General features: G+C 42.2%; 1 protein-coding gene across 3 annotated transcripts in view; it reads left to right on the top strand.

Moving 5' to 3' along the window:
• LOC133552099 (low-density lipoprotein receptor-related protein 8-like) overlaps positions 1–12,498 on the top strand; it is a 242,223-nt gene that overhangs the window by 148,664 nt on the left and 81,061 nt on the right. For all 3 annotated transcript variants that reach the window (XM_061899427.1, XM_061899428.1, XM_061899426.1), the window contains exons 6-7: positions 2,171–2,293; positions 4,954–5,076. In XM_061899427.1, coding sequence (XP_061755411.1) covers positions 2,171–2,293; positions 4,954–5,076 — 246 coding nt within the window. The remainder of the gene's footprint in view (positions 1–2,170; positions 2,294–4,953; positions 5,077–12,498) is intronic.

Below are 12,498 nucleotides of genomic sequence, written 5' to 3'. Positions count from 1 at the left end.
GTTCCGGTTGGACGTATTTTCAAGGGACACATTTCCAGCTTTGTTGTTTCCGGATCCATTGTTGATTGAAGTAAAGTCTGAATGTCATTAAAACAGTTAGCGCCATCTTTTTGACACTTCTTCCACTCTCGTCCTTGCACGCTACACCGCTACAACAAAAATGACGGGGGAGAAGACGTATATAAGACCCGCCCACAAAAACGGCGCGTCCTGAAGCGACTGTCAGAAAGCGGCTTGATAATGATCTGCAACATTTTGATCAAAGAACCAGAATTACATGTTATGTAGACCACGAAGAAGTATTTTACATTTAGAAAATAATAATAATAATATGATTCCTTTAATGCGCCCTATAATCCGGTGCGCCTTATATATGAAAAAAGATCGAAAATAGACCATTCATCGGCAGTGCACCTTATAATCCGGTGCGCCCTATGGTCCGGAAAATACTGTTCGGCCAAAAATTGCGCCCTTCCGCCTTTGTAGTCCGTATTGACGCCGTAGTCGATAAGCTTCTTCTTTTCCTCTTATCTTCATTTTACGGGACATTCATCTTCCAGTCGCCATTTCTAATATAAAGTAGTGTAAAGTTCTTTCTTATATCTGTCAGTAAACTCGACATGAAAGCGCTAAAACATACCGGTGTGGTGACTTTATGTTATTCACCCGAGGAACCTTAGTTATTCGAGAGTTCCGGTTGGACGTTTTTTCAAGGGACACATTTCCGGCTTTGTTGTTTCCGGATCCGTTGTTGATTGAAGTAAAGTCTGAATGTCATTAAAACAGTTAGCTCCATTTTTCTGACATTTCTTCCACTCTCGTCCTTGCACGCTACACCGCTACAAAAAAAATGATAGGGGAGAAGACGTATATAAGACCCGCCCACAAAAACGGTGCATCCTGAAGCGACTGTCAGAAAGCGGCTCTAAAATGATCTGCAACATTTTGACCAAAGAACCACCATTACATGTTATGTAGACCACAAGAAAGTATTTTACATTTAAAAAATAATATTAATATGACTCCTTTAATGCGCCTTATAAATGCAAAAAGATCGAAAACGGACCATTCATCGGCAGTGCGCCTTATAATCCGGTGCGCTCTATGGTCCGGAAAATACTGTATTTTCTAACTGGCATTCCAGTTTGGCCAAAAATTGCGCCAATCCGCCTTTGTAGTCCGTGTTGACGCCGTAGTCGATAAGATTCTTCGTTTCCTCTTATCTTCTTGTTACGGGACATTCATCCTCCACTGTTGCCATTTCTAATATAAAGTAGTGTAAAGTTCTTACTTATATCTGTCAGTAAACTCGACATGAAAGCGCTAAAACCTACCGGTGTGGTGACTTTACGTTATTCACCCGAGGAACTTTAGTTATTCGAGAGTTCCGGTCAGACGTTTTTTTTACGGGACACATTTCCGGCTTTGTTGTTTCCGGATCCGTTGTTGATTGAAGTAAAGTCTGAATGTCATTAAAACAGTTAGCTCCATCTTTTTGACACTTCTTCCACTCTCGTCCTTGCACGCTACACCGCTACAACAAAGATAACGGGGGAGAAGACGTAAATAAGACCGCCCACAAAAACGGCGCATCCTGAAGCGACTGTCAGAAAGCGGCCTGATAATGATCTGCGACATTTTGACCAAAGAACCAGAATTACGTGTTATGTAGACCACGAAGAAGTATTTTACATTTAGAAAATAATATTAATAATATGACTCCTTTAATGCGCCCTATAATCCGGTGCGCCTTATATATGAAAAAAGATCGAAAATAGACCATTCATCGGCAGTGCACCTTATAATCCGGTGCGCCCTATGGTCCGGAAAATACTGTTCGGACAAAAATTGCGCCCTTCCGCCTTTGTAGTCCGTGTTGACACCGTAGTCGATAAGCTTCTTCTTTTCCTTTTATCTTCTTGTTGCGGGACATTCATCCTCCACTGTTGCCATTTCTAATATAAAGTAGTGTAAAGTTCTTACTTATATCCGTCAGTAGACTCGCCATGAAAGCGCTAAAACATACCGGTGTAGGGACTTTACTTTATTCACCCGAGGAACTTCAGCTACCCGGTGCGCCCTATGGTCCGTAAAATATGCTAGTCTTGCTCCTGTTCTTCTAGAAAGGATTAAAAAAAAAACATTCCCTTGTTTTTTTTGTGTCACACAGCTGTGCTGACGTGCCGCCCTGACGAGTTCCAGTGTGGCGACGGTTCTTGCATCCACGGCACCAAGCAGTGCAACAAGGCGGACGACTGTCCCGACCACAGCGACGAATCGGGCTGCCTCAACGGTGGGTTCTTGGTCTTTGTCATTTCCGTTGTTGGCAAACCCCTGGTTTTAAATGATAGCCCAGAACGGAATAGGTATTTTGCAATTTATTCCAAAGCTTTGGAGAGACCGACCTAAAAAACAACACATTCAATTTGCATCGCCTAGTTGATCTGAAAACCCTACGGACGCGCTGTCTTCTTCACTATAAATATGGATATACTCTTAAATATGGATATATGTAGATATCTATGTCCGTCAGTTCCCTCCGGGTACTCCGGCTTCCTCCCACCTCCAAAGACATGCACCTGACGATAGGTTGATTGGCAACACTAAATTGGCCCTTGTGTATGGTGAGTGGTCATTAAATATGTATTCTGATATATGTTCTTCACAGAAAATGAGCCAAAGTCGGTGAGTCTCAGTTTGAAAGATTAATTAACTGTATCATTTTTCTTTTAATAAAAAATGAAAACGGGCCCCGCAGACCCCACGTTGGTTTGATCTGCCACTACTCTCATTTTAATGAACGTCTACAGTAGCGTGGAAAAGTCACAACAAATGCAAACGCCACATCAAAATAACGTGAAATCATAACAACTTTGTGAAGAAGGAAGTAGGAGAAGTAAGTCAAGTGACTTTATCAGTCATCCGTTTTCTACCGCTTGTCCCTTTTGGGCTCGCAGGAAGTTCTTTGAGCCTATCTCAGCTGTATTCGGGCGGTAGGCGGGGTACAGCCAGGACAGGTCGCCACCTAAGTATCATTGATTGATTAATTGATTAGTAGATTGCACAGTACAGTACTGTAAACGACTTAAGCCGTCGTGCGGGTTCAATGGACCACCCAGGAAGGACGTTCTCGATCAGCAGGTTTGACTCTCGTTTGTTTTGCAATAAAGGATGTCTTTTGCGCCGTCGCCACTCCCGCTGCTCGCTCTCCGGTCCGCGCTTTAGTCGGCCGCGTCTCCGTCTCTCGTGTCTTGCTTCCCGTTGCTTCTGCTCTCCAGCCACCGCTGCGGACTCTCCACCTCCTTCTCTCCTTCTATGCAGCGTGAGGAGAAATGTTAATTGAGAACCGGTGCACACCTGCACATGACTGCGCCGTCACTCTCCGCTCGGCCGCCTCCTCGCCGCCATCTTGGGCCGGGCTCCAGCATGCCCTGCCCCGCTGCTCCTTCGCCATTTTTGCTTCTCCACAAGTACATATTCCGTACAATTTACCACTAAATGGCAACACCCGAATACGTTTTTAAGTCCGGGTCCACGTACATCTTTTTCAAAAACATTAATATACTATGTTGAGGAAGTTGGTGATTGTGTTCTTTGTGGCTTAAAGTTGTGTTGCGTGGATTTGTTGTGGCTTTTGCAATAGTGCTGTAGCTGAAAGTTGCCGATTACCATATTTGCCTTGTCGCGCTTGTATTTGTTGATTAAGAGCTACCAACATCTCCTCTAATTAAATGAGCAATGGTTTGATCTGCCACTACTCTCATTTCTTGTGACCTTTTTTCAGCCACCGTAGGTATCCGCCATTTCCGTTTTTTTACGGCGGTGACACCACAGACAGACTTTGGTCACTTTTAACGCCCTTCTCATTAAAAACTGCTAAAGTTGCTCATTGCGATATTTGCCTTGTCGCGCTTGAATTTGTTGATTAAGAGCTACCAACATCCCCTCTAATTAAATGAGCAATGGTTTGATCTGCCACTACTCTCATTTCTTGTGACCTTTCTCAGCCACCGTAGGTATCCGCCATTTCCGTTTTTTTTACGGCGGTGACACCACACACAGACTTTGGTAACTTTTAACGCCCTCCTCATTGAAAACTGCTAAAGTTCGTACAAAATCTGCCGTTCTTAAATCCTTTCACTAGTATCGATAAAAACGATCACTTTTGTTTTAAACGACGTCGGATCGATACCTACGGCAGGAAGGGGGTTCATATGGCCCCATTTGTCACCGCTTACCTGACACGTGAAACGTGACAAATTAGAGGGGTGGTTGCACTAGTAGAGTGTTGAATATCGTAAAATGTGTTTTGTGGCAATTCCAACTTTGCCCACAGTGTCAGTTAACACGTAGCGTGGCCTGGTGCCCTAAGATCGGTAGGTTGTGAGTTCAAACCCCGGCCGAGTCATACCAAAAACTATAAAAATGGGACCCACTACCTCCTTGCTTGGCTTGGATCAGCATCATGGGTTGGAATTGGGGGTTGAATCACCAAAAATTATTCCTGGGCGCGGCCATCAGTGCTGCTCACTGCTCCCCTCGCATCCAAGGGGGTGATTTATCAAGGGTGATGGATCAAATGCAGAGAATAATTTCGCCACACCTTGTGTGTGTGTGTGACAATCTTTGGTACTTTTACATTATTAATGGCCATCATCATAACCCCCCCCCCCCTCTTCCTCTCACGAGAGACCATACGAATCCCTTCCCTGCTGTATCTTCCGGAAGGCAAACTAGCCGAGCGCAGATCGATGTAGTTGAATCTGAGGAATAATGAGTAGAAATCGATTAGCCCTAATATTTTCTTATGAATGTTTGACGTTCTAGAGCAGGGGTCCCCAAACTACGGATACGGAAACCCAGGATCCAAAATTCGGCCCACAAGTTGAACATTTTTATTTATTTATTTATTTATTTTTTGATCCAGAGTCATGTTTTGACTGTTTGTTGCAGCCACCAGATGTGAGGGACCACTGAAGTTCCAGTGCAAGAATGGCGAGTGTATCGACAGTTCCAGAGTGTGCGACTCGGTCAAGGACTGCAAGGACCGGTCGGACGAGCCCAAGAAAGAGTGCGGTAAGAGGAAGCCTTCTCTGCATATTAGCTACCTAAATATAACCCTTTTTGGACAAATTGTATCTTGTACACACGTTTATGGTATTGTTGCGTTTTCGTCATAGTGAGGGTGAGTCCATAACACACTGAATGTGAGTGCGGTAAGAGGAAGCCTTCTCTGCATTTTAGCTACCTAAATATAACCCACACTCACTTCCTGTTCGGACAAATTGTATTTTGTACACGTTTATAGTATTGTTGCCTCTTCGTCACAGTGAGGGTGAGTCCATAACGCACTGAATGTGAGTACGGTAAGCGGAAGCCTTCTTTGCATATTAGCTACCTAAATATAACCCGCACTCACTTCCTGTTCGAACAAATTTTATTTTGTACAAGTTTATGGTATTGTTGCGTCTTCGTCACAGTGAGGGTGAGTCCATAACACACTGAATGTGAGTACGGTAAGAGGAAGCCTTCTCTGCATATTAGCTACCTAAATATAACCCACACTCACTTCCTGTTCGGACAAATTTTATTTTGTAAACACGTTTATGATGTTTTTGTGTCTTCGTCACAGTGAGGGTGAGTCCATAACGCACTGAATGTGAGTACGGTAAGAGGAAGCCTTCTCTGCATATTAGCTACCTAAATATAACCTGCACTCACTTCCTGTTCGGACAAATTTTATTTTGTACAAGTTTATGGTATTGTTCCGTTTTCGTCACAGTGAGGGTGAGTCCATAACGCACTCAATATGAGTTTGGTAAGAGGAAGCCTTCTCTGCATTTTAGCTACCTAAATATAACCCGCACTCACTTCCTGTTCGGACAAATTTTATTTTGTAAACACGTTTATGATGTTTTTGTGTCTTCGTCACAGTGAGGGTGAGTCCATAACGCACTGAATATGAGTGCGGTAAGAGGAAGCCTTCTCTGCTTTTTAGTTACTTAAATATAACCCACACTTACTTCCTTTTCGGACAAATTTTATTTCGTACAAGTTTATGGTATTGTTGCGTCTTCGTCACAGTGAGGGTGAGTCCATAACGCACTGAATGTGAGTGCGGTAAGAGGAAGCCTTTTCTGCATATTAGCTACCTAAATACAACCCGCACTCACTTCCTGTTCGGACAAATTTTATTTTGTGTACACGTTTATGGTATTGTTGCGTTTTCGTCACAGTGAGGGTGAGTCCATAACGCACTGAATGTGAGTACGGTAAGAGGAAGCCTTCTCCGCATAATAGCTACTTAAATATAACCCGCACTCACTTCCTGTTCGGACAAATTTTATTTTGTAAACACAATTATGGTATTGTTGCCTCTTCGTTACAGTGAGGGTGAGTCCATAACACACTGAATGTGAGTACGGTAAGAGGAAGCCTTCTTTGCATTTTAGCTACCTAAATATAACCCACACTCACTTCCTGTTCGGACAAATTTTATTTTCAATCAATCAATCAATCAATGTTTATTTATATAGCCCTAAATCACTAGTGTCTCAAAGGGCTGCACAAACCACCACGACATCCTCGGTAGGCCCACATAAGGGCAAGGAAAACTCACACCCAGTGGGACATCGGTGACAATAATGATCCAGTGGGACGTCTGTGACAATAATGACTATGAGAACCTTAGAGAGGAGGAAAGCAATGGATGTCGGGCGGGTCTAACATGATACTGATTGATGATTTTGTAAAAGTTTATGGTATTGTTGCGTCTTCGTCACAGTGAGGGTGAGTCCATAACGCACTGAATGTGAGTACGGTAAGAGGAAGCCTTCTCTGCATATTAGCTACCTAAATATAACCCTTTTTGGACAAATTGTATCTTGTACACACGTTTATGGTATTGTTGCCTCTTCGTCACAGTGAGGGTGAGTCCATAACGCACTGAATGTGAGTGCGGTAAGAGGAAGCCTTTTCTGCATATTAGCTACCTAAATACAACCCGCACTCACTTCCTGTTCGGACAAATTTATTTTGTACAAGTTTATGGTATTGTTGCCTCTTCGTCACAGTGAGGGTGAGTCCATAACACACTGAATGTGAGTGCGGTAAGAGGAAGCCTTTTCTGCATATTAGCTACCTAAATACAACCCGCACTCACTTCCTGTTCGGACAAATTTATTTTGTACAAGTTTATGGTATTGTTGCCTCTTCGTCACAGTGAGGGTGAGTCCATAACAAACTGAATGTGAGTACGGTAAGAGGAAGCCTTCTCTGCATTTTAGTTACCTAAATATAACCTGCACTCACTTCCTGTTCGGACAAATTTTATTTTGTACACGTTTATAGTATTGTTGCGTTTTCGTCACAGTGAGGGTGAGTCCATAACACACTGAATGTGAGTACGGTAAGAGGAAGCCTTCTTTGCATATTAGCTACCTAAATATAACCCGCACTCACTTCCTGTTCGGACAAATTTTATTTTGTACAAGTTTATGGTATTGTTGCGTCTTCGTCACAGTGAGGGTGAGTCCATAACGTACTGAATGTGAGTTTGGTAAGAGGAAGCCTTCTCTGCTTATTAGCTACCTAAATATAACCCGCACTCACTTCCTGTTCGGACAAATTTTATTTTGTAAACACGTTTATGATATTTTTTTGTCTTCGTCACAGTGAGGGTGAGTCCATAACACACTGAATGTGAGTACGGTAAGAGGAAGCTTTCTCTGCATATTAGCTACCTAAATATAACCCGCACTCACTTCCTGTTCGGACAAATTTTATTTTGTACAAGTTTATGGTATTGTTGCGTCTTCGTCACAGTGAGGGTGAGTCCATAACGCACTGAATGTGAGTACAGTAAAAAGAAGCCTTCTTTGCATATTAGCTACCTAAATATAACCCGAACTCACTTCCTGTTCGGACAAATTTTATTTTGTACAAGTTTATGGTATTGTTGCCTCTTCGTCACAGTGAGGGTGAGTCCATAACGCACTGAATGTGAGTGCGGTAAGTGGAAGCCTTTTCTGCATATTAGCTACCTAAATATAACCCACACTCACTTCCTGTTCGGACAAATTTTATTTTGTACAAGTTTATGGTATTGTTGGGTTTTCGTCACAGTGAGGGTGAGTCCATAACGCACTGAATGTGAGTACGGTAAGAGGAAGCCTTATTTGCATATTAGCTACCTAAATATAACCTGCACTCACTTCCTGTTCGGACAAATTTTATTTTGTACAAGTTTATGGTATTGTTGCGTCTTCGTCACAGTGAGGGTGAGTCCATAACGCACTGAATGTGAGTACGGTAAGAGGAAGCCTTCTTTGCATATTAGCTACCTAAATATAACCCACACTTACTTCCTTTACGGACAAATTTTATTTCGTACAAGTTTATGGTATTGTTGCGTCTTCGTCACAGTGAGGGTGAGTCCATAACGCACTGAATGTGGGTGGAGTAAGAGGAAGCCTTCTCTGCATATTAGCTACCTAAATATAACCCGCACTCACTTCCTGTTCGGACAAATTTTATTTTGTAAAAGTTTATGGTATTGTTGCGTCTTCGTCACAGTGAGGGTGAGTCCATAACGCACTGAATGTGAGTGCGGTAAGCGGAAGCCTTCTCTGCATATTAGCTACCTAAATATAACCCGAACTCACTTCCTGTTCGGACAAATTTTATTTTGTACAAGTTTATGGTATTGTTGCGTCTTCGTCACAGTGAGGGTGAGTCCATAACGCACTGAATGTGAGTACGGTAAGAAGAAGCCTTCTCCGCATAATAGCTACCTAAATATAACTCGCACTCACTTCCTGTTCGGACAAATTGTATTTTGTACACGTTTATGGTATTGTTGCGTCTTCGTCACAGTGAGGGTGAGTCCATAACGCACTGAATGTGAGTACGGTAAGTGGAAGCCTTCTCTGCATATTAGCTACCTAAATATAACGCACACTCACTTCCTGTTCGGACAAATTTTATTTTGTAAACATGTTTATGGTATTGTTGCGTCTTCGTCACAGTGAGGGTGAGTCCATAACGCACTGAATGTGAGTGCGGTAAGAGGAAGCCTTCTCTGCATATTAGCTACCTAAATATAACCCGCACTCACTTCCTGTTCGGACAATTTTATTTTGTACACGTTTCGGGTATTGTTGCCTCTTCGTCACAGTGAGGGTGAGTCCATAACGCACTGAATGTGAGTACGATAAGAGGAAGCCTTCTCTGCTTATTAGCTACCTAAATATAACCCACACTCACTTCCTGTTCGATCAAATTTAATTTTGTACAAGTTTATGGTATTGTTGCCTCTTCGTAACAGTGAGGGTGAGTCCATAACGTACTGAATTTGAGTACGGTAAAAAGAAGCCTTCTTTGCATATTAGCTACCTAAATACAACCCACACTCACTTCCTGTTCGGACAAATTTTATTTTGTACAAGTTTATGGTATTGTTGCGTCTTCGTCACAGTGAGGGTGAGTCCATAACACACTGAATGTGAGTACGGTAAGAGGAAGCCTTCTTTGCATATTAGCTACCTAAATATAACCCGCACTCACTTCCTGTTCGGACAAATTTTATTTTGTAAAAGTTTATGGTATTGTTGCGTCTTCGTCACAGTGAGGGTGAGTCCATAACGCACTGAATGTGAGTACGGTAAGAGGAAGCCTTCTTTGCATATTAGCTACCTAAATATAACCCGCACTCACTTCCTGTTCGAACAAATTTTATTTTGTACACGTTTCGGGTATTGTTGCCTCTTCGTCACAGTGAGGGTGAGTCCATAACGCACTGAATGTGAGTACGGTAAAAAGAAGCCTTCTTTGCATATTAGCTACTTAAATATAACCCACACTCACTTCCTGTTCGAACAAATTTTATTTTGTACAAGTTTATGGTATTGTTGCGTCTTCGTCACAGTGAGGGTGAGTCCATAACGCACTGAATGTGAGTGCGGTAAGAGGAAGCCTTCTCTGCATATTAGCTACCTAAATATAACCCGAACTCACTTCCTGTTCGGACAAATTGTATTTTGTACACGTTTATGGTATTGTTGCGTCTTCGTCACAGTGAGGGTGAGTCCATAACGTACTGAATTTGAGTACGGTAAAAAGAAGCCTTCTTTGCATATTAGCTACCTAAATATAACCTGCACTCACTTCCTGTTCGGACAAATTTTATTTTGTACAAGTTTATGGTATTGTTGCGTCTTCGTCACAGTGAGGGTGAGTCCATAACGCACTGAATGTGAGTACGGTAAGAGGAAGCCTTCTTTGCATATTAGCTACCTAAATATAACCCGCACTCACTTCCTGTTCGAACAAATTTTATTTTGTACACGTTTCGGGTATTGTTGCCTCTTCGTCACAGTGAGGGTGAGTCCATAACGCACTGAATGTGAGTACGGTAAAAAGAAGCCTTCTTTGCATATTAGCTACTTAAATATAACCCACACTCACTTCCTGTTCGAACAAATTTTATTTTGTACAAGTTTATGGTATTGTTGCGTCTTCGTCACAGTGAGGGTGAGTCCATAACGCACTGAATGTGAGTGCGGTAAGAGGAAGCCTTCTCTGCATATTAGCTACCTAAATATAACCCGAACTCACTTCCTGTTCGGACAAATTGTATTTTGTACACGTTTATGGTATTGTTGCGTCTTCGTCACAGTGAGGGTGAGTCCATAACGTACTGAATTTGAGTACGGTAAAAAGAAGCCTTCTTTGCATATTAGCTACCTAAATATAACCTGCACTCACTTCCTGTTCGGACAAATTTTATTTTGTACAAGTTTATGGTATTGTTGCGTCTTCGTCACAGTGAGGGTGAGTCCATAACGCACTGAATGTGAGTACGGTAAGAGGAAGCCTTATCTGCATTTTAGCTACGTAAATATAACCCTTTTTGGACAAATTGTATCTTGTACACACGTTTATGGTATTGTTGCGTCTTAGTCACAGTGAGGGTGAGTCCATAACGCACTGAATGTGAGTACGGTAAAAAGAAGCCTTCTTTGCATATTAGCTACCTAATTATAACCCACACTCACTTCCTGTTCGGACAAATTTTATTTTGTACAAGTTTATGGTATTGTTGCGTCTTAGTCACAGTGAGGGTGAGTCCAAAACGTACTGAATGTGAGTACGGTAAGAGGAAGCCTTCTCTGCATATTAGCTACCTAAATATAACCCGCACTCACTTCCAGTTCGGACAAATTTTATTTTGTACAAGTTTATAGTATTGTTGCCTCTTCGTAACAGTGAGGGTGAGTCCATAACGCACTGAATGTGAGTACGGTAAGAGGAAGCCTTCTCTGCATATTAGCTACCTAAATATAACCCGCACTCACTTCCTGTTCGGACAAATTTTATTTTGTACACATGTTTATGGTATTGTTGCCTCTTAGTCACAGTGAGGGTGAGTCCATAACACACTGAATATGAGTGCGGTAAGAGGAAGCCTTCTCTGCTTTTTAGTTACTTAAATATAACCCACACTTACTTCCTGTTCGGACAAATGTTATTTTGTACAAGTTTATGGTATTGTTGCCTCTTCGTCACAGTGAGGGTGAGTCCATAACGCACTGAATGTGAGTACGGTAAGAGGAAGCCTTCTTTGCATATTAGCTACCTAAATACAACCCACACTCACTTCCTGTTCGGACAAATTTTATTTTGTACACGTTTATAGTATTGTTGCCTCTTCGTCACAGTGAGGGTGAGTCCATAACGTACTGAATGTGAGTACGGTAAGAGGAAGCCTTCTCTGCATTTTAGCTACTTAAATATAACCCGCACTCACTTCCTGTTCGGACAAATTTTATTTTGTACAAGTTTATGGTATTGTTGCCTCTTCGTCACAGTGAGGGTGAGTCCATAACGCACTGAATGTGAGTACGGTAAGCGGAAGCCTTCTCTGCATATTAGCTACTTAAATATAACCCACACTCACTTCCTGTTCGGACAAATTTTATTTTGTAAACACAATTATGGTATTGTTGCGTTTTCGTCACAGTGAGGGTGAGTCCATAACGCACTGAATGTGAGTACGGTAAGAAGAAGCCTTCTCTGCATTTTAGCTACCTAAATATAACCCGAACTCACTTCCTGTTCGGACAAATTGTATTTTGTACACGTTTATGGTATTGTTGCGTTTTCGTCACAGTGAGGGTGAGTCCATAACGCACTGAATGTGAGTACGGTAAAAAGAAGCCTTCTTTGCATATTAGCTACCTAAATATAACCCGAACTCACTTCCTGTTCGGACAAATTTTATTTTGTACAAGTTTATGGTATTGTTGCGTCTTCGTCACAGTGAGGGTGAGTCCATAACGCACTGAATGTGACTGCGGTAAGAGGAAGCCTTCTTTGCATTTTAGCTACCTAAATATAACCCGCACTCACTTCCTGTTCGAACAAATTTTATTTTGTACACGTTTCGGGTATTGTTGCCTCTTCGTCACAGTGAGGGTGAGTCCATAACGTACTGAATGT

This window comes from Nerophis ophidion, linkage group LG04, assembly GCF_033978795.1.
Source record: "Nerophis ophidion isolate RoL-2023_Sa linkage group LG04, RoL_Noph_v1.0, whole genome shotgun sequence".
NCBI classification, from domain to species: domain Eukaryota; kingdom Metazoa; phylum Chordata; class Actinopteri; order Syngnathiformes; family Syngnathidae; genus Nerophis; species Nerophis ophidion.
This window is presented reverse-complemented; position numbering and strand designations above follow the sequence as displayed.